The 23,081-nt window shown below is 41.5% G+C and overlaps 1 protein-coding gene and 2 long non-coding RNA genes across 3 annotated transcripts in view; 1 reads left to right on the top strand and 2 right to left on the bottom strand.

Annotated features, from left to right (window-relative positions):
• Positions 1 to 1,802: 1,802 nt before the first annotated feature.
• LOC102224118 (mRNA decay activator protein ZFP36L1-like) lies at positions 1,803 to 7,382 on the bottom strand. The gene is made up of 2 exons (XM_005815976.3): positions 7,202 to 7,382; positions 1,803 to 5,009 (listed from the first exon to the last, which is right to left on the bottom strand). Exons 1-2 carry the CDS (start codon positions 7,250 to 7,252, stop codon positions 3,945 to 3,947), a joined length of 1,116 nt encoding a protein of 371 aa, XP_005816033.1. The 5' UTR covers positions 7,253 to 7,382; the 3' UTR covers positions 1,803 to 3,944.
• A 3,769-nt stretch (positions 7,383 to 11,151) lies between these two features.
• Positions 11,152 to 11,875, top strand: LOC111612176. The gene is made up of 3 exons (XR_002754456.1): positions 11,152 to 11,238; positions 11,594 to 11,666; positions 11,828 to 11,875. It is a non-coding gene; the product is annotated as an uncharacterized LOC111612176 (long non-coding RNA).
• Positions 11,876 to 12,642: 767 nt separating this feature from the next.
• The window catches only part of LOC111612175, a 28,879-nt gene continuing 18,440 nt past the window's right edge, over positions 12,643 to 23,081 (bottom strand). Inside the window, exons 2-3 of the long non-coding RNA XR_002754455.1 lie at positions 13,033 to 13,134; positions 12,643 to 12,943 (exon numbers count right to left, since the gene is read on the bottom strand). This is a non-coding gene — a long non-coding RNA (uncharacterized LOC111612175). The remainder of the gene's footprint in view (positions 12,944 to 13,032; positions 13,135 to 23,081) is intronic.

The raw sequence follows: 23,081 nt of genomic DNA, 5'->3' as shown, positions 1-23,081 counted from the left end.
TTGGGATTGGGAGTGGCAGTAAAGATAAAGAAGACAGAAATCTAGAGGGCCTTGGTTTCCCTGAAATAAAGCAACACAAGATCTCCAGGGGTCATGGGTCAGCACTCACCATTGTATCGAGAAAAGTAGTTCCTGTTCAGGCTCCTTTTTTTTTTTTTTTTGCAATCTGAGAGTATAAACACAGACAGGCAGAAGAGTCCAGAGCGAGAAGGGAGAGAAAAAGCAGAAGCAGCACAGATGTTGAGCTGAGTCTATGGAGGAGAAGCTAAGGTATGAAGAACAGAGATAACTTTATGCATTTATCTTTCTTTAGAAATACATCAGATGAACGGCGTCACAAACGGAGGCTAACAAGCACAAAACGCAGTTGTTTGTTGTGTCCGTGCCAAGAACATTCTCAAAACATTTTATTGATCAGCTCGCAACTTAGTGTCAACGATCTGGTCATTGCCTGAGTGCATAACTTTTCATTCCTGGAAACTTTATGGTTACGGAATGCTCTGATCAATAATTCAGCTGAAACTAGGAGTGCTGATTCTTTGTGTGACCAAACCTGCTCAATCAGACTTTGATTATCCCCGGGTCAATAGCCCTGACTGCAGCCTGAGCAGCTGACCAATCAACTCTCACCACACTGAAACTCCCTTTGGTTCTGGGAGGCAAATCTAGTTTTCCATTGGTATTTGGTTTTTCCTTTCAACAATTGTGGACACACTGTGAACCTTTATGCAAAGCAAGAGTTGAGTTTGTTGTGTTTGTTGAGGCTTTGGCTAACTGACACTATTAAAAGTGCATTACAGAGGTCTGGGTTTGAAGTGAAGATATGCAAAGCAATGTCTGGTTCTTTTGAGTCACTCCAGGGTTCTCTGCCACACGTTTTGTCCTTTTTCTCATTTTGCCACATTACAGCCACACATTTCAATGAATTTTCATCATAAGGCAAACATAAGTTAGCATAAATGCTGAATGGGAAAGAAAATAATAAAAATAAAAATCTGATACTAATAGCATCTTGGGTTTAACCTTGAGACTCCCCCCCTCCCCCCCACATTTCCTGTATGATTACTGTCCATATAGACCATTAGTACCTAGAAAATCTGATCCTGCACAACACCACCTCCTTAATGAAAAATTGTGGTGGAAACATCACACTATGGAGAAGAAATAAGTCACTGACAAAACTGTAAAATTCACCTAGCAGGAAAACAACCCTAAACACACCACCAGACCTACAGTGGCATAGAGCAAATCATGTTTTTGAGGCCTCTAGACAAAGTGCCAGAGGTTGTCCATTTTAAGTTATATTTAAAGGAGGTGTTCCTCTTCCAGTCTCATTGAGGTCGATCCATTTTGAATGAGTGCAGTGGCTCGTTCAGATATGCAAAGCCGTTTGAAAAATACCAAAAACATGCAGCTATGATTGCAGCAAAAAAGATGCATCTGCAAAAAATTGACTTTGAAGGACTGAAAGATTTAAGCTTATTATGCAGCATCCAATGCCCCATGCCCACATTCCTTCTCCCTGCAAAAATAAAAGCATGCTTCATTACAGGATTGGTGTGTTCAAGGAGAAACGCAGCATCAGATTCTTTTATTTGGGGGAATACTAAAAGGAAATTGTTAGGTAAATTGTATTATTAGTAATTATCAAATATTTGAATAGGTATTTAGACCTGACAGAAATCCGCCCGTTATTCCCACATTCCAGTGGGAATTTATGAATATACACTACTGTGTGTTGCTTTATCACATAAAATTCATAAAAAGCACCAACAACCCAAAGATAGAACTCGAGACACATGTTAAGTTTTCCAAAAAATATGGGGTTTATTGACTTAACTGCAATCAATACTTACAAAAAAAAAAAAGAGGGAAAAAAGGTTTTGATATAAACTCACAGAAATTACTGTAGTGAAAACACATGGCTGAACTAAAAACAAAAGAAAAAAAAATACATTCAACAGTTTCACTTTCTTTGTGTCATGATCCTTTCACCTCTTCCACCACACGTGAAGGCAACACAGAACAATAGACTTTAAAAACTGTACTGTTTCTTTTTTTTTTTAAATCAAATATAAAAAGGCTGAGAAGCCTTTAGCTACCTGGAATGTATTCAAAGAGGCACTTCCACTGGTCAAAAGGGGGGCCGAGCAAGTGCGTCAAGCATCCGATCAAATTATAAAGAAAAGAAAAAAAAAAAAAACTCTTTCCTCAACTCATTTGGTCACAGCTATTGCTTGTAATAACAAACTGGGAGGAAATCCATTTTATACCAGTCCTCCAGTTGAGGCAGGCTTTTTTTCCCAAGAATTTTATCTCAAAAAGCTCAATTTATGTAATAACAGTTGGCAACTGCGACCGTCAGATTGTTGCAAGTTGTGCAGGGAAAACATCTGGAATGAACACCAGCAAATCTTGTTCAGATGGAATTGCAGTCCAATGAGAGGGAGTAGGAAAAGGAAAAAAAAAAAAGAAAAGAAAAAAGTATAATAAATAATCAAAAACGCAAACTTTTTTTGCATTTTTTTCTGCTTTAAATTAGTTTCATTTCTGACAAAGTGTAATTGCAGAACAAAAAGTCATTGAAGTACAATATATTAAACTGTGAAAAAAAAGGAAAACTGACAAAAAACATCTTCACAATCTTTAGATTAATATGGAAGATCATAATTTAACATAAAAGAAAATATATTCTATTGTTCATTATCCAGATAAATACAAAAAACAAAATTAACAAAAAAATGCATATGATCACCAATAAATATGTTCTGATAAGTTAAATAAGCAGTGACACGCAAACCTTCTGTCTGGAAAGTTTTTTTTTCTTTTTTTTTTCAAATAATAACCGTAATAATAACATTAATAAAAATAATTATCAAATAATGAAAGCAAAAGGGGTGTAATGAGTACAAAATGCTCAGTGGAGCAGGTTGTAAAGAGGGACAAGGGGGCGGGGGGTAAAGTAAAACAGCTTGGAGGTCCGATCTGAACTGCACCATGGGAATGCTGGAAATCCCCCAGACCGGAGAGGGCGACAAGGTGGGGGAGCGGGAGCAAAGTCATACAGGTTTAATGATCAGTTCGATAAAGACTTCCTTCCCCAAATAGTGACAAATAAAATATATAAGCCAGTGACCAGCAACAGGAGGGGAAACTCAGATGAAAGGGCGAGGGGAGTATTTAACCAACTTCCAGTTCAAAAGTCCTTCCTGCAGACTCACCCAGATCAGAAACAGAAGACGGGACTTGAGGAGCACCGACAGTGGCGTGGGAGCAGGTAAAGAAGCGAAAAACAGTAGTCCATTCACCCTAAACACATGCAGAAGCCGCCCCAGGCACTTTATTTTTTATTAAACCTTTAAAAAAAAAACACAAAAAAAACTATTCATATATTTTCAGGGTCTGTTACTTTGTTTTTGTCTCATATCAGTCTGTAAAAACGTCTGCTGCAGAGCTACAATTACATTAGTGAGCACCTTCTAGCTAGCTCAGGGGGAAGTGATGTCATTGGGGACACAGAGCAGGAAGACGGGAGGGAAGGTTGGGTTAGTGCAATGCACTCCCCCTTTCCAAGGCCACTTGTACTGCTACACATTCATGAATGAAAAAAAGAAAAAAAAAGGGAAAAGAGAAAAATACACAAGTGGCACCTGGGGAAAACAAACAAACAAACAAAAACAGTCAATTGTTGTTCTTGTGATTTTCATTGTTCAGTTTCCACTCCTCGTTTGGCACTATGACACATGGCATCATTTCTAAAACTTTATGTGCAGATCAGCTGGGGTGAAATTACAATTTAGTTCCCTTAATTTTATTATTACATCCTTAAAAACGGACAAGGATCTGGAGTAAGGGAGGACCGGGGAAGCTCAGGGGAACAGAGGGGAAGAGGTAGAGGGGAGTGCCATGCTCTCTTTGTGTCACCAATCTTTAGATGCGTGCCGTTACTCATCAGAGATGGAAAGGCGGCTGAAGATGGGAAGGCGGCGGCTGTTGTCCAGCGAGGGCGATTCGGAGCCAGAGCTGCTCTGGTAGCCTTCCTGGTCTGACAGAGAGTCTGGGGGGCTAGAAGGGGTTTCGAACAGCGGAGGGGACTCCAACATGGGTCTGAAGAAGTAAGGCGTGCCAGTTGGAGAGGGCGGCGCGGCGCTATTTGGCTCCGCGCCTGCCGTACCGGCGCTTAGGCTCGGCCCAAACAGGTTGGCCAGCTCCTGGCTGGAGTAGGTGAAAGGGTTGCTGCTGGGCCAGTTTGGGACCTCGTCTGGGAAGAACATGGGCGGCGGGGTGACCGAGGTCGGGCTGTCCCTAAGTCCTCCGGAGCTGGAGAAGCCGGCGAAGCTGTAGCTGTGCTGCAGCCGGGGCCTCTCCATCTTGTTGGAAGAGTTTAAAGGGGAGGACTGCTGCGGAGGTCCGCGACGCTCCTCGGCATTGTGGATGAAGTGGCAACGCGGCCCATAGGGGCAGAAGCCGATGGTGTGGAAGGTGCGGCACAGCTCGGTTTTGTATTTGGGGTGACGGCTAAGGCTGCGCAGTTCATGCACCCCGTGGGCAAACTGACACTTGTCGCCGTACTTGCAGGTGCCGTTCTCCTCGAAGGGCCTGCACAGCTCCGTTTTGTAACGGCTGGAGTTCACCGGGCTGGTGCCGCCGCCACCACCGCACGTCGGGCTGGAGGGCCCCAGGCACTTGTTGAGGAGCCGCTCCCCCGTCTCAGAGAAGGAGCGGTCTCGCAGGCGGGACTCCTTGTTGTTGCTGCTGGCATTGCCAGCCCCTGAGATGAGTGAGGAGTGCTCCACCGTCTTCAGGCTGTTCAGAAACTGGTTCTGGCTGAACTTGGTGCTGCTGACAGAGTGACGCCGATGGAACACGCTTGCCATTGCGGGGGATCCCACCGCCTTCCTGTCCAGCAGGGATCCGGTGGCGTTGGAGAGGGGCACGCTGGTGCCAGTGCAAGGGACAGACACTGGGTGAGGGCCCCCCAGGTTGTTGCTGTAGCTGAATTTATTGTTCTGCAAAGAAAGAAACACGTGGTATGAGAGCATAGTCTATGATTGCCTTCAGGACTGACGTAACAAGGGTTTCAAAGATATCTCATATTAAAAAGTAGGGCTGCATAGTATTAGGAGAACACAACATTGTAACATTATTTTCCATCACGAAAAAAAGTCTTCACCGCACTGCCTGAGCCGTAGGATCAGTAAGATCAATAACAAATGTGAACAAAAATTAAAGTCAATCCAAGTGGTCAGATACAGAACTGGCAAGAAGGTTTTCAGTACAATGTCATCTGACATTCAACAGTCAACCAGATATTTTTCCAAAACAAGTCCTTCATAATTGCAGTGGTTAGGATATTGATATTGTAATGGTGACTGCAGTTGGATATGGTTGGATACAGGAGCTCCATCCAACATCCCCTCAGCATATCAGTGCCTCTACCATGCTTTACACTGGAGACGGTGCATTGAGTGCAACACACAACGACGTACGCACGCAACAGCAGCATTAATCCAAAGATTAGATTACACATCTGGTTTCTGTTTACTTCATTTGGAGCCAGCTGACTTTATTTACGGTCACCGGCGTACGGGGGGGGGGGACTGAATAGAAACCTCCCATCGAACTGCACGATTGTTCCTTTTTGGCTCCCACAACAGAAGCGGATACAGGCCTATAGAACAGCAGCTGGTTTGGCAAGTTGCCCTGGTTAGGAATGTGTGCCTGTTTAGTAAATGGAGCAACAGCAGCACATGAGAGGCCTGTGGGCTGCGTCATTTGAAAGACAGCGAAAGAGAGGCAAAACATCCTGCCGGACTACAAAGAGAAACTTTGGGTCTGCATCGCAACACACCCACCCAACGACCACAGGTGACTGATTAACATGAGAATGAAAAGTAACAGAAGCAATGGGGGCGGGGGGGGGGAGAAAGGTGAAATAAAATGTGTTAGACACATCTAAGAGAAGTCATCACTCACTGAGCTTAAACAGAGCTGCCACTAAGGGAAGATTGGGGGGAGTACAGGGGCTTTACCACCTCAGCCAGACACACTTATAATGTTTTTAATCATAGAAATTCAAGATGCTTATTCAATATAATGTTTTGGGATGTTGCCCCTCTTCAAATGTGGTTATTTTTGTACCCAGCGTATTTATGATTCACTAGAATTTAGTCCCTTGGAATCATTTTTGGTCAGTGGACCCAATGCACTGTGTAACATAAGAGTCAAATAGTCCAAACTGTGATCAGAATCACAATGGGTGGAAATAAGTAGTAACAGCTAGTTTTTATACCTTAAAAAAACCAACAAAGAGTGCTATTCAACTACGAATAATATTTGAGCATTTTACAAGGATTTATCGCCATAATAAATAAAAAATATGCTGCTATGAGAAAAAAAAATTAACCAGATGAAAAACAGTTCAAGCTTGTGGGTACAAAACTGTTTGTTTACAGGTATGAAATGGGGAGAGGAAAGTGTGAATGGGTGTATATGAATTACTACAAATGCAAGTTTTCTTTGCCATTTTTTTTTAGTATCCATCACTGACAACCAGCCTCACGGAGGAGGACAGCTTACTGAAACTCCAAATATTCTGATTAATAGCTCGGCTTTTGTCGTTGTTGTGCTCACCCCAAGATTTACTGCTCTCTTTATAAACTTTCTGGAAGCGCCCCTGAGAGGCAGCAGCCTTCAACAGCTTCCAGGAGCAAAGACCAAAGCTAAAGCTCAGTAAATCTTGTTAATGATTAGAGAGCATGTGGCTGCTGCGAGTGTTAAAAAGTAGCGCAAAAAACCTCCCTTTCTTTAGACGAAGCCAATCTTGGCCTGTGGGGCCGAACTGAAGCAACAGTTGCGTTAGCTGATGTGGCACATGCCGAAAATGAAAAACACCCGAGTTTACCATTAAAACTAATGTCAAACTACCGGCACCGACACGCTTGGAGTCGGCTAGGAGATAATTATTAAACACAAACGCCCTGCCGGGGATGAACCAAGTCAAAAAAAGAAAACAAAAAACACGGCCATATTGTTTAGTCTAAATGAAGAAAACAGCGAGTGGAAACGCAGCAAAACAAACCAGGCTGCGCGTAAAGCGGCGGCTGTGGCAGCAGAGGGCCGCGGTCATGCGGCTCCTCATTCCTGCACACTGCGACTCACCAAACTAAGCCCAAGATTTTAAAAATGTGTTCAAAAATACCTTGTTTATCATGTCAAAGTCGAAGAAAGGCGACACCACGGCTGTGGTCATCTTTCCAGCAACCAAGTCGAGTTAGGAAAGAAAAAAAAAAGCGGCCGCCGCTTGTTAGAAAAGTTACGCAGGTCTGCGGAGTTTCTGATTCGCAGCTCCTATGTATTTTACACCCTGCAGACTCCCCCTCTGCCCCGCTTCAGCTCGGACATTGGCTTTATAAGCGCCGGCAAGGAGGAGCCACAGAAGTGCTGGGCGGTTACTTTCTGAACTTTTTTTTTGTTCCTCTTCTTTTACAGACAGACTTTTTTTTTTTTTTTTTTTTTTTTTTTTTTTTTATGTGCACTGGCTTGTCAGTTTCTTTGACATCACTACGTTGCTGTGAATTCTTAATAACAGAGGCAGAAGTTTGCTCGGCTTAGACACGGCTGCTTTCAGATCAGTGGCAACCCCCAGAGGCGGCTCAAACTTTTATGAGGCCCAAAGCAGAGTTTCCTTGGGAGGGCCACCTCCGGTTAAGCCTACCTGACCTGCGTTCAATATTGTCCGGCAGTATTCGATCATGTTGATATTATTCTGCGAACACAAGTTTTTTTTAGCAGCTACTACTGCTGGTGAGCCAACAGTAAATTTAAAGAAAGAAATATTTAATATTTTGTAATTATTTGCTTCCTATGGTAATACTATAAAGTGCTCCTGAGATAATAGGATATGAGATAGTTAAAATGCAATTTCAACAAATTAGTGAAAACGGAAGAAATACACTGTTACACTATCCTTTAATGTGCTCATATAATCTAATTTCTCTTTTTTTCCAGAGAAGGGAATCCAACCTTAAAGTTGCGTTCACAAGCAAACGCACACAACAAAAAGGCTGCGACTTGTTAACATGGACATTTTTCTCGGCTCTTCTCTCTTCTCTCTTTGTTTTCTGCTCTTATTATCCATTAAGAATTCATTTGGTTTCTTTGTATGCATATGCAGACTTTCCATCTTTGAATTTAAGCTCTGTTGGAGCTCCTCCAGACCAGCAGGGGGCCATAAGCAGCTGCAAACTTTACCTTCACGTCAGCGTACGTAAGATCCTCAATGTTTTACCACCTCAAAACTGTATTATTGATGAAACATACAAGTCAGGTAATAGAAATCTGGATTGCGACGCCCCCATGTCTGTGCTGCCCTGGGCAATGAGCCATAATGCACACCATAAAATAGATAGATAGATAGATAGATAGATAGATAGATAGATAGATAGATAGATAGATAGATAGATAGATAGATAGATAGATAGATAGATAGATAGATAGATAGATAGATAAATTACTTTATTTCTTTTTTTAGGATAGTTTTGAGCAGTTGAAGGTTGTTTACTGAGACTTATAAAATGATCCTCAGGGTTTCAGCTACCATACTGCTCTGTAATTAATTTACTCCTAATTGTCGTCACTTTGTGGGACTTTCCGGTGAATTTAGAGAGCAGGAGCTAAACTCTTTCCCCTACTGTAGTTATGTGCATTCTACCTCTCTGTTGTCTTGTCTTTTTTTTTTTTTTTAACCAAAGCTCAAATGTTGTGCCTTACATGCAGGCCTAGAGGTATCCTTGAATTGAATATGTGCATATCATTTCACCAGGCAGGTGATAACACGATACCCAAGTGACCTCACCAGATTCACACTGCATTCTGTCATGGGTGACGCATGCAGAGACACAGGAAAGGGGCCGGCTGCAGACTGTGGGACCTATACAAATCCACTGAGGCCCATCTTCCTCCCGCCTGCTGAAATCCATGACAGAGCAGCTATCGGCTGTTTGTTTACATCAGCGTTGGGTCGCAGCAGAAAGGGGAAGAGTGAAAAAGAAAGGCAGGGTTCTGAGGGGAGGAGGGAGAGTCGGAAGAAGGGGAGGATGGCATGAGGAGAAGATTTATGGAGAAGGGTGTAGGGGCAGAGGGGGGACTTTATTACTACACAGTACTGGCCTGGGGAGGTGAGGGAAGAGAGGTGGGGACAGAGAGGGAAAACATTCCCTTTCCCCTTCCTCTCCTTTGCCTATATAGGAGCCACACAGGGGGTGGAGAGCTTTGTTTCTTTGCTTGCAGGAGTGGAGGTGGAAGAGAAGGTGGTATTCTGCTGAAAGGAGTTTGAACAGAGGAGAGAGCTGGTACAAAGCCTGACTCAGGCCTTTGTGGAACTGCAGTCCAATAAGAAAAGCAGAAGAACTTTATGCAAACAGTTGCTTTTCCTGGACTCTGTCAACGATCGGCGAGGGCGTGTTTGAACATAAAAAAAACAAAAAACGTTTTTTACGAGCCAGGCCTGTGTGGAGCAATCTCCCCCCGGAGTGTTTTCACAGACGACAGGGTGGGATGGCAGACCCGCTGGAAATCACGTCTGCAGTTCAAAGGCCTCGTCACTGATTGATAAAGTGAATCAGATCGATTGTCTCCCTCTAAGGAATATTTACAGCAGCATGGCCCACGGGCTTTCCCGCCCCCCCACCGTGCAAATAACAAAAAATATGTCGCTGGTGTGAAATTGCTTTGCAGGTCTGCAACATGCCAGACATGAAACAGACTTTAAGTATTCTGTAATGTGTGCTCGCGTAGCTGCGAGGTTCACAGCTAGAAACTTCACAGCAGAGAGTCGTAAAGATCTCAGGCAGGTCAATGGAGCATTGAAGGAAGACTCAAAAATTACATTGTTTTCTTTAATGCTCCCTGGTGTAAGCTATGAAAAGAAATACTGAAGAGTATTCAGAACATTTTATATGGGCTGTTTCATAAATTAATACTTCAGATCAATAAATGTTTGGAACTTTTGTGAATGAAGTTGAATTTACGCTCATATCTAGGTTTAGCTAGTTTAGCGACAGCTTTACTTCTAAAGTGTGCTAACAAGGTGAACTTTCTAAAGGAGTTTTATGAGGAAATAAAAAAGTAATTGCAATTATGTGCATATTAGTCAAAAATATTAGCTGGTAAATGCATACTAAATGTATAATAATGGCAAATCAGCTACTTTATTTTGGTAAAAATTCATTTGAAGATGCTAGTTCAGTGAAGTGCTAGCCTCATTCCTCATCTCTGCGTCCACCTTAGAAGAGTCAGAGGATACGCTGAGATAAATATATGCTATATTAATGGAATTAACATTAACTCACCGAAAGGAAAATGTAGTGTTGAGAACCTAATTGTGTTGGAACAATGATTTATGTTCGTATCCAGCTTTGCACTCAGCGCTAATGCTGAATGCAAAAGAAGACTGGTGAGTATAAAATATTAGATCTACATCTTCTTTCCAGTATGTTTAAGCACATTAGTTTATAAATGTAATGTCCACTACAAGTGAATGTCTTACAACACCGCCTACTTTACTTTTGAAACAAATCTCAGATGAGGTTTTTGTTTTGCATTTAGCTGATGATAGTTTGATCAGTTAGCTGTTAGCTTTATTTGTTGCGTTCAGTAACTGACAGAGAACAGATACTTTTATGTGGGTTGTATTGTGAATGGATATATCAAGTTATATAGATCCTTTATAAGATGTGGCTGAGAAAGTTTCCGTGTTGGAGCAATAACTGAAGTTAAATATAATAGTAAGTAAATGAGGCATAAAAAAAAAGTTCAAATTCTAACATTAGCAGTGGCATTTTGTTTTTTGGTAAAACAGTCTATTATAATGTTACCTGAAGTTGGTTCATCTTAACAAAAGAGCTTTCATAAGACTTATGTTTAAAAAAGTTTCTGATGAGCAGGGACTTGGCGTTAAATTCAATTTAGTACGTAGCTTATTAGAAGCACTAATGCTAACATCAGGCTTGCTAATAAACTGAACTTCTACTTCACATGCTATTTTGTTAGAACAGATCTAAAACATACATTATTAGTAACAATACATAAAACTAGTTATGTAATGTCGTCAAATCTGCCCAAGTTTCTAAATTGTTACACTATGATATTGTTTGATGGTTGTTCCTGGCAGGAGGAGGAGCAGGAGAAGGAGCAGGAGGAGGAGGAGCAGGAGAAGGAGGTGGTACCTGATTCCAGGTAAACTGAAGGAAGAAACTGCAAACACAAACAGCAGTAGCCACATGTAATCCTACTTTCTATATGCAGCCAGCTAACCACAAATAACAAAACTGTGTAAAAGGTTGTGCACACTGTCTGATTTTTCATCATTTATTTCGGCATGTTAGCATGTTTTACCCCCCTGTCGCTTCCCAAGGCCTGGTTCAGAGTGCCAAACAGCAATTCCAGTAAATTCACAATGCTCACAAACATACACTTCCTCAATGCGGTTAGTTTTTTATGTCTGAAAAATTCCCTTCTGAACACTGGGCAGGATGTCTTGTTTTGTCCGTCACATTGTTTCAAATCAAAATATTTTCAATTTTACCTCCAGACATGAGAAACGTCTCCAAAGCGAGAACAGGTTGGCTTGACAAGAAACCGGCAATACAGAACAAACTTCTAAGGTATTTTTGAAAGCTTTTTTATTTTTAGCTGATAAAGTGCAAAGACAAGAATCATGAGCTGTCAGTTCATGTTGACTTTTATCAACTTGAGATGCTAACGTTTCAGTTCATTTCAGAACACGTGAGCGCCTTAAGGTCATTGATATCCTCCTGTTTTTCAGGCACCATCGGAGCTGCAGCCAGTCACTCCTCGGCCTTTGCTGCACGGTTTGTTTTCTGCCTTTTCTGCTTCCACTCCCTCCTCCTCAGAAGGGAGGACGAGGATGGAGTTCGAGGTCACTGATAAACTTTAAGTGGGATGACGGGATGTTAAATTTTCATCTAATTGAACAGGAGATGAAAGAAAAGTTAAGTACAACATATTCAGGGACTCTTAAAGCAACAGTTTGCTGTTGTGCTTCATTGCAACCAACAGAGGGCAGAGTTCTTCCTTTCCTCTCTCCAGATTTAGAATTTCCCCATTTCTTTCTTACTTTTTTTCCCCCCCAGACATAATTTAAAGATCTAGATAGCTGCCATATGCATACTTTAAGATCAGATCACTTATACCTCCTGTAAATTCTTCAAAAACTAGATATGCATATTGTCTCACCCAAACACAGTGCTCTTTGTGTGTTGAATCGAGTAGAATTGGGGGTCAGCTAGATGTGCATGTTGTGTAATCAACCTCTGCTCTGACACACTACCTTACTAGCCTCATATAAAGCACGAGCTTATCTGTGTTACAAGTGCTCACATATGCAGAGTGGTATTTTTAATCTTTGCAACACCACATCCCACTTAATGTGACCGCTAGCTCATAAAAAAGCTGCCTCAAAGGAGGAATAACGGTTCTTATTGCTGGAGGGACATTATGTGTATTCTGGGGAGGGGTTAGGGAGGGAGGGGATACTGACAGGGTTGTTGACAAGCGCTAGAAGTTGAAGCAAGTAAATTTCCATCTGAAATCTCCACATTTTTTTTCATGTGGGAGTGAAAAATGAAATAAAATAAAAAATCGCATACTTACTGGCATTTTCAGCTGATGAGCCATCAGGGGGCATTACCATAAACGTGCGTTCAAGTGAAAATAGTTTGTTCAAGCATAATTGTTCTAGACTACAAAAGAAACCAGACTTGCTTTTCCTATTTACTTATTATTCCAACTTGCAACATGCTCAGTTTGCAAACAAAAATAACTTGAGTCAACTCACATTACAGGACTTTATGCTTACCCACTGTTAGCAGTATGAATCCATTGCTCTTTTTTTTTCTGGGTATTTCCAACTTTTGGAAATCTGTGAAAAGGGACACGGGGCATGTGACAAAGATGTTCTGGTCACATGAGATCTAAATAACTGCGTGCAGAGGGTAAACTAACACTCACCATTAAAATGCCATCCCTGTGGTAGGACATGGAGGTGGCATTATCATGCTGTGGGAATGTTATGCGAAGGTGGTCAGCATCAGAGAGCAGATGGAAGAAAACCTGACAGAGGCGGCAAAAGAATCAAGATCAAGATTATTTAAAGTTAGAATGGCCTAGTCAAAGTTTAAGTTATAATTCCCAACTTTGTATTGGTCTATTATAAAACATTTAAATACGCTGACATTTACGGTTGTAGTGTGATAAAAAGTGAAGAAGTGAAAGTTTTTAGAATACTCACATAAGGACACATATCTTGATTAAACTGTGAACATAATCACTACTGCGGACATAATAATAACAAAAACAAAAAACGAGAAAAATTTACTACTGTCTAATTTAAGATAAACAATTAAAAAAGATATTGTGTTTATAACAAAAACACTTTCTTCAATGGGTGGTTTAATTTCCCAATTAAACCGTTGTAAAGTATAAACAAGCATCCCTTCTTTGGATACTTCAATTCTAACGAATTTTGCCCAGCAGTGAGTTCCTCCTCCTTTAGAAAAAAAAAAAAAGTTTTAGAAAACTGTATGCAGAACGGCAGAAATACAACTTGTGGCGATTCAGCTCCTATTAAAAGTTATCGCTTACTTAAGACTTCTTGAACTTCCCACTTTTTAACAACATGCGAGCATGCCTTTCGAAACACCGACAGAACAACTCATCAGCCAGCTGCATGTTGAGCAATGAGCGGTTTAGGACAGCCAGATATGAGCAGAGTTTGATTTCTTGACCACGAATCAGCCCAAGCTCGCTGGAAAGCTGCATTGATTTTTACTTATGTGTAAGTTTTTTGTTCCCCCTCTCCACTTAGTCCAATCCATGTCTTGTTTGCATCATTTTTGACAGCCAGGGCACCATGGTTGCCTCCTTTCATGTGTTCTGGACCTGTAGCGATCATAAGGGAGCGCTGTGGTCATCGTGCAGGATGAAACTAGCCCCGGCCGAGGAGACTTTGGGAGGGAGAGCGAGAGATTGAGGGAAGAGGGAAAATGAGAGCTTGAAGCAATTAATCGTCCTTAAGGGTAGCCACAGCATTGTTAGTGGTGAACCGCCAAATGGTCTTGCCGATGTTGTTCCCATGAATCGCTCCAACATGCCCATCCACTCACTTCCACTGCCCTTCTTCTCACACTGGGTGGGATACAGCATCAATGCGAGCCATTGATATGTCGCAGCATTGCGATCACAGCCAGAGTTCAAAATAAACAGCAACTCGGTTTGTGGCTTCTCTGGTGCCAATTCGCAGTAAAACAAGAGGAGTTATGATGTTTTGGTTGAAGATGAGGACACAAAAATAGCAACAAAACAAGGGAGCGAGGGGTCAGCGTTTTAAGCAGGATTTAATGTCCAATTCTCTGCTGATGCAGCACTCTCCAGAGGAGGGGGTAGCATTTAGAACGAAAGACTAGCTTCCTCATCTGACTTCCTGACCCATGCTTCCTGAGGAACAATCTTCCAGTCTATCCAGAGGGCTCATGGGAAAAAAAGAGCTTTGTTTTCCGTTCGCGCACTGGACCAAGCCGGGGTCAAAACCGTCTAGCAATAAAAGTGAGACCGTCATCAGAAGCTTTCTAATAGCCCTAGCAATCTGGACGTCTCACAGGGCCTTGCATTCGCACCCCTTGAACTTCTGCAGAGTTTGTAGCATTAAAACCACAAACTTCAATGTATTTCATGATGATTTTCGTATTATATTAAACCCAAAGTGGTGTGGTGTGCTTTGACTACACCGTAGCTCTGACTGTTTACTGCTGTTGTCCAGCTGGAAGGTGAACCTCTGCCCCAGTTCAAACTCCTCTGCGGCCTCTGACAGTTTTTTTTTTTCTTAACCAAGATTGCCCTGTGCTTAGCTCCAGTTATCTTCCCATTAGCTCTGACCAGCTTTCCTGTCTATGCTAAAGGAACTCCACTATCTTTCACAGTGGGATTAGTTTTATTGTTGTTGTTGTTGTTATTTTGTTTGTTTTTTACCACACAGTGTTTTTCACAGTGAACCAGAACATTTTCTCCCATATGTTCACTTGATCCATTTAAATGGCTTGTTGCAAACTGTAAAAGGGGGCCATGTCATGGCTTTCTTCCATACACATGCATATTCTTTCCATTTTTGGATGACTGAACAGTGTTCTGTGAGATGTCCAGAGCTCGGGATACTACCTAAGCGATGGTCTTCATGAGTGTTAGTACACTGTAATGTATACAGCGGTACTTATACATTTATGTTACAGACTGTCAGTAAATGCACCAGGAGAAAGATGGAGATGCAAGCGCACATGTGTGTTGTAGAGAACAGACAACATCCAGAGACGGATTGTAACCATCTATTGCTGTATCAGAAGCATTTCGTATGGCTTGACTAGTAAAGCGACATTGACTCCAGTCTAGTGTATTTCTTTATAAGCGTGCAAACATCACACTGACGTTTTCTGTAAAACCTCTACAGCCTTCACAGAATGCGTAATTTGGGACTGGGTGACATCTGAAGGCAAAATTAGTTGCAGTGGAATCTATCTAGGGTTATAGGAATGAAGAGGCTCAATACAAATGAATGCCCCACAATTCTGTTTTTTATTTTTTAATTGAAAACCGTGCTTTATCACATCGCATGCAGTGAGAACATGAAGTACCTCAACCTGGAGTTTGCAGGATCCACCTCATGTTGTTCTACTAGGGGGCAACTGGCAAGACCCCTCTGTGGTCCAGGTGTCATGGTTATGTGGTGGATGATGTAACCAGATATTCCTCTGCCCGTCCCTCAGCGCAAGGAAAAATCAATGGGCTTTGTATGATGCTAAAACCACGGAAAGCATTCTCCCACCAAAAAATCCTGACCCATCTGTCTCGACTTTGCAGCCCTCCCGGACCTCACAACCAGCGATGTGTGCTCACTTCTAGACTAGAATTACTCCGTCCATGTGTCTGGCTCTGTAGAACGCTTAAAACCCCGTCGCCCGTATGAATCTTCACCTCCTTACTCCCTCAAATTTATTAGATGTGCCACCATTTCAGTTATTGATATATTCTTCCAGATGCTGTTAATATGACAGAGGCTGCATTGTGTTTGATTGGAGCTCCCACCGAACAAGCGTTTGGAAATCGGCCTTTGATGATGTGCGGACTGATCAGTGGTTGGTTCTCATTAAACTTCGTAGATCTGTGAGAGAAGAACCCATTTCAGTCGACCGGTATCAGATGTGTGATCGTTTATTCCCATAAATCTGCTTTTATTACAGCTGTAATTTTAATCTGAACCTTTTTAAAGCCTTGTTGCGTCGCCAACAGAATGTGAAAAATGATCTGCAATCTATTACATGAATATACTTCACGGTTTGATAGTTCCTAGAGGATTGAAAGGGCTAAAATTAGGCTACGCTTGCCAATGGGAAAAAAAAAAAAACAATGGAAAAAATTTATACAAAAATCATTTCAGATTTAGTATTCTCATTGGGTGTACATTTTGTTTCATTCCTACTTTCATGGGTAAGAACCAAAACAAAGGACATCAGATATACCACTATTCATTGCGCTAGGTTATCGGAGCTAAGGTGGTTAGCTAATGAAATAAATGAAAGTATCCTCTGTTTGTTATAAAAGTTTTCTCGATAAAACTCGTATTCATCTTGCCATCCCTTTAAGTGATGACCTAGTACAGCCAACTTCATTTAATAGCGTTCTTTTTAACAATTGGTGCTTGTGAATATTTCACAAACCAGCTCTCTGATCTGATTGCTACCAACAGGAAGCTGCAAGAAGCTTTTACAGCAGGATTGGTCAACACTTACTGAAGACAGATAATATTATGGGATGTCAACTATTTGTAGTTTTTCTGGGGAAGTTACATTATTGAGCAGGAAAGTTTGGAAAAGGATGTTTTCTTGGCGGCTGGCTAGACACTGCCAGTGTGAAATCAAAACTAAAACTTTGAAGGGTTATGTTGGAGAAACAGTGGGAAGATAAGAACAAGTACCAATCTGATTTTATCATAAACCCAAATGCTTTAAATGTTTTTTTTTTGTTTTTTTTTTAAATAGAAAAAATAAGACCAGGGCAGGCAGGCGTGTGAAAAATGATCTGTGTCTCTCCACATCCTGGCAAAACTATATCTTTCATCTTGCCCAGCCTGAAGTCGGAGCCACGATAGCATCAGCTTATTGGTCGTAGCCAAAGCTTGGCACAGTTAGAAACAAGAAAGATCTGACTCAAACCCATTTAGTGGAACAAAAACATAAGTCCTTCTAACCAGTTGCAACATCAGAGAACGATTCCAAACCATTAAAGAGTGGATCCAGAAGCATAAACTGCAACGATTCAGTCACGTCTGTAGAGTTAAGAGCACCAACTCGTCTGGAGCCAGCGAGCTGACACCTTGGCTTCTTGATTTCAGTCAAGCAAATGTCAGCTCAACAGACCATAAAGTGTGGGAAAACGTCATAAACAGTGTCTGACATACTCTGGATAACGACCCCACTGTCCAGTCACCGATTACAGTCCAAATAAGCTAATATAACTAAGCCCTGTGCTGTAAGATTAGTAAACATACTTTCTTTGTTTGGTTGTCTTACATGAGCATGCGAATGCTCAACGTCAGCATACATGCTTATTTCTGAGGAAACAACACATATGTCTTTTTAACAAGCCTTCAACTTTGCTTTAATAATTGCTGTCTCACGAGCCATGTGAGCTGTAGTCGGTACTGCACATGTCATGTGCTGCATCTACGATAACCCGGCTGCGGTGAGAAGCTCTCGTAACATCTGCTCTTTACTCCTCTCTGACCTGCTGCAACTCCCATGGGTTGACATAAGCTCCAGAAGTATTTCCGCTCTCAGTTAAAAGGAGAACAAGGAAATGAACAAGAGTCAAGCAACGCGAGTCCCAGGAAAGTACAGAAAAAAACGAAATCTTTATTTAACTGTAAAGACACAGAGATAAAAGTAAAGACGCTGATATATCAGACAGGCGAGGGAATCTGACTCTTTGATAGCCGCAAAGTGTAAGGAAAGAGTTGGACTCGATTGAACAAGCGCTGAGGGTTGCACAATGGCTAGCAAGAAGTTTACTGATAAAACTATGTACAGGAATGTGTTTGTAATACAACCATCCTTAGCTTCCTGACAGTTCTTACTTGTTCCTGCCAACATATGCTCTTTCCTCCCTGCACTTGTGAACATGCTATTCACATAAACATTATATTGATACATTTTCGCTCTGAGGTGCCATGTGTCCAGAATGTTCATCTCACACCAAAGAAATGCGGCGCACACAGTAATGAATAAAAGTTCTTAAGTTTTAGTTAGGTAGAAAACATACAGGCTGCGAGGCTCTAGCACCGCTTTAAAGTAACATTTCACACATCGCTTTGAGATTTTTATCTTTTACTTACAAATGTGCTATGTAAGTAAAATCGTACTTACTTGCATCTCAGTGACAAATAATAAGAACACTCAGAACACCTCTGAGTGTGTTGAGTTAGACTGTATTGCCAAAACTACAAAAACACAAACTTTAATAATTTCCCAATCTTAACACAAAGATTTTAATGTGCCATTGACCCAACCTTTAAAGCGACAACAACTATTTGCAAAGCTGCTTTAAATGTTCAGCTGTGAGTTAGACGCTGATGTTGGATGAAACGGTTTGTCTCACAGTCATTGCTCTGATTTATCCCCAAGGTGTTCTGTCATGTTGAGATCGGGACTCATTCATGTCCTTATGGTTCTGGCTTTGTTCTGGCTGGAATCATTTTGGAACAGACAAACTCCTCTCAAATAGTTGGAAACATAAAATACTCCAAAATGTCTTGCCATGCTGCAGTATGAAATTTTCTTTCCTGGGAACTAAGAGGATGAGCCCATCATGTGAAAAACGGTCCTACACCATAACGCCCAATGCAACGAACTTACCTGACGCAGTGCTGTTCCCCTGGCAATTGTTAGACCCAAACTCATCCATTGGATCGCCAACCAAAGAGGGACAAATTGTCAACTGGACAGCACGTTACCACTGCTATGGAGTCTGACTTACATCAATGTATCCAAAGCCTTGCATTGCACTCGTTGATGTAAGACTTGGATGGAGCTGTCTGGCCGTGGAAACCCATTCCACGAAGCTACACACTATTCTTAACCTAATCTCAAATAAGGTTTGGAGGTGTGTGGATGCTGACTGCTGAAATTTGGCAACCTCTGGGAACTATACGGATCGCTATTCACTGGCCCCACTCTGTGATTCTACCACTTTTTTGTCCGACCTGTTGTTTTTCCCAGATTGCTCCCACTTTGCCATAACACCACGCAAGAGGTGACTGTGGAATATTTCAGTAGCAAGGACATTTCAGGACAGGATGCATCTTATTACGGTATCACACTGGAATTTCCTGATGTCCTGAGAGCGACCCGTTCTTTCACAAATGTTTGTAGAAGCAGCCGGGATGCTGTGCCTGATTATGTGCACCTGTGGCCATGGAAGTCCTTGGAACACATAAATTCAAAGATTTTTTTACTTTTGAAAAATACAGTGATTAGACTGGTGAGTAGAACCAGCAGAACGCTCTCGTGAACCAAACTAGGGGTTTCCAGGTGAGTACTGTCAGCTTGGCCTGAACCAGAGGACACATTATTGCTTCAACACTGGTGCTCAGTTAGAGTCTGTAAGTAAATTATAAGTTTGCAAATGTAGCCCAAGGAGAAAATGGGTGAATGGGTGAATCTGGGAAGGCTTGAGAGAGCAGAGGGAGAAATAGTCCAGAAATTATGAACATTTTAATAATTGTACCCTACAATTATTAGGGTATAATTAAGCTCAGCCTACTTAATCCTTGTAGGCTGAGCTTGTCCTTTCCTGGAACAGTGTATGAGAGATAGGTGGGAACATGCCAGGTAGGTTGCCATTCTTGCTTTAACACGTCTTTCTTATTACTTAAACGGTTTATTTTGTTGCTACACAAGAGTCCAGCTGGATTCAGATGCATATTTCCCGATTAAAATCTTAGTTGAACCCTTCTTTGTAGAAAATGGTCAATGGTCCCTTTCACCCCCCACCCCCCTTTCTAAATTGACAGAGTCTGTTCCAATAGTTTAAAAAGAAAAAAAAAAATCTTCAAGAGTTTTGTCTAAGTGCCTAACGAGCCAGAGTGCAGTTTTACGTCCAAGCCGAGCTGAAGCCGCTTCTTTTTGTCTTCAAAGCAAACAAGCCTCATAGTCTTCAAGGCCTGTCCAGCTCAACTGCTCCCCTGTCCGCCTCCCTTCCTCCTCTCCCTCTTTCAGACTGTCGTCTCCCCCTGGCTGTAAAACAACGTGCAGCTGTGAAGAATCCTTCAGGCTGAATGAGAAGAATCAGTCCATTTGGTTCACTTTCCTGGCCAGGGTTTTAAGTGGACTTTGCCAGTGCCTAACATGCAAACCGGAGCAGTTCCTGGGCTCCGGCCATCTACATTCAACAACACAATGGGGAGTGACCTGGAGCCCCATAACACACAGGGTTCCACATGTCTGAGAGCCAAAAAGCTGTATGGATCAACAGGTTCTGCTCTGGAAATGTTAAATGCTGCCATCGTAACTCAGTCAGTCTGACAACTTGAGGTGACTTAAATACATTTTACACCAAACAGCAGTGTACATTTTCAAAAATGTCATTAATTAAGCAAGACAAATCCCATTTTCTTCCTTCTTGACTTGTTTTATCCAGGATAGTTTATTTATGATCACAGAATACCTCAAAGAATAGTTTCTTCATTGTAAACAATTGAAGGATTTTTTTTTTGCATACTGGCTTCAGATGATGACTCAGATTTCAGATTCAGACTCAAGTTGCACAACATCAGATCAAGTCAAGCATTTACACTGGAGCTAAACAAGATTGCTATTTTCTGAACAGACGTAAGCATAATTAGACATAATTAAATGATTATGTGTTAATTGAAAGCAAATGACAGTACTGATATGCCTGGATCTATCTCTTAAAGATTTCAAACATCTCTAATGCAGGACCAGATGGTTCAGGAACAATTAAAGTTCTGTGTTTCTTGTTAAATTTATATTTGTTGTTACTTTACTGCCAGTCATTGTGTGGCCTCAAGCCCCAAAACCAAAGACAACACATTTTTTGGTTTCAAGTTTTGGTAACAGTCTAATATTATTATCATGCTCTCTAAAACAACACAATGCACTCATTGTGTCCACTTCCAGCAAGCTTTATTAACGTCACATCATTCTCGGTGGCAGGCCACGTGACTGTGTCAACCCTGGGGAGTGCTCCCTTTGCTGCTGTGTTGTGTGACACATGAATATGGAAACACTTTTTGTGCTCGTTAAATACTCTTGGGTTTGCTTCTTTTTTTTTTTTTCTTGCTTGCTACTCCTGTAGGTTCCGCAAAGGCTTGTAAAAGTCAGTGGCTTTCCCAGAAATGCGAGTTTACAGTCCCCTCAACCCAACCGACTTACATTTACCAAAAATCCCAGGCTTACAGCCCCCACCTTCAGACCATCATCATTGCCAGAACTGCAAGCCAAAACTGCTGCCAAAGTACACCCAGGCAATCTATCGTTCTGGTCATTGAAGCTTTTAGTTGGGTGTTTTACTCCAGTGGAGCTGTCTGACTCGGTGGATTTGAGTTATAATGTTAATTTGTAACTTTTAGAATCCTTATAAAGAACTACAAGAACTACAAAGAACTACTGATGGCGTCATCAGCCATCCAGGCACAATTTTGCTGCTGTCTGATTGGAGACAGCAGCTGATGAAAGATGTTTTTTACAAGATTTGCTTTTTGTCCCACTTTGATGCTTCAGATCATCAAACAAATGAAAAAAGAAAAAAAAAAAAGCTGGCAAAGGCAAGCCGAGTAAATACCAAATGTAGTTTTCAAATTATAATTTTATAAACTTCGGTGTTCGGCCACAAACTGAAGGCATTCTTCTTCGGGATCTTTGAATTAAAGACCAAATTTGTGGTTCCATCAGTGAAAGTCCCAACAGAAAACAGACGCTGTCCCATCACACAACCACCGCCATGTCCTACTGGGGTTTCATATTGTTTTTGTTCTGAAATGTTGTGGTAGATTTTACACCAGATGTAAAGGGACACACACTTTTGTTTCTCTGTCTCCCTAAAAATATTTAGGATCATCCAGATTTTTGGGGGGGAGGGTCTTTACTTTGATTTTGTTTGTGACTTCTCGAATGAGTCTTTGATGCATTCTTGAAGTAGTTTTAGAGGGTCGGCCAGTTTTCAAAATGTTTACCACTGTTCTTGATTCCTCATGGAAATGTCTTTTTCATTGGCTTTATTTGTCATCACGTCCTGAATTTCTTCAGATCAAGGAAAGTCATGTTGTTTTATGAGATTTTTTTTTTCCCTGTTTCATGCAGTGAGGCATTTTATTTTTTTTAAGAGATGTCTTACTTACACATGGTCTCACAGTCCATAGCTCTGAAATCTAGAACGGTAAAGTCTACTGTATCGAATAAAGAGATAGTTGGAAGAGAGTTAGCAGGTGAAAAGAAAAGATAAATGTGCAGCAGTGGAGACACCAGAGCTAGCATGTGGGTGGGATCATAGTACAGTACTGGAGCTTCCACTGTGGGCAACCGTCTCGCTCCGTGACTCATTTAGGGGATAAGTGAACAATTAAAATACCAATGAAAAGTGTCAAGTTCTCCATCTTTGCATATGTGAAAAACAAACCCAGAGTGACGTCAGCAGTGACATATCATCCGTGCGGCATTGTCTGGCTTCTAAGAAATGTGCTTAATTAGCCTAATATAACTCTCTCTGTGGAAGACGTGTTGGAATCGACATCTTTCATCTGATTTTGATTACGGTGGGTGCCTGAAATGCCTCGAGCAAGAGGCCATTTTCAGAAAGTCTTTAAACACAGGATATGAGTTTGACTTACTCGACAAGCCTGTGAATCAAAAGCTTCCATCGCAGGGCTTTCATGTGAGTTTAACATCAGCCTCTGCTCACATACGATTTTGTTTTTAATAAATGAGGGTTGAATACTT

This window comes from Xiphophorus maculatus, chromosome 19 (assembly GCF_002775205.1).
Source record: "Xiphophorus maculatus strain JP 163 A chromosome 19, X_maculatus-5.0-male, whole genome shotgun sequence".
NCBI classification, from domain to species: Eukaryota; Metazoa; Chordata; class Actinopteri; order Cyprinodontiformes; family Poeciliidae; genus Xiphophorus; species Xiphophorus maculatus.
Note: the sequence above shows the minus strand (reverse complement) of the source record. Positions and strands in the feature narration are given on the sequence as shown.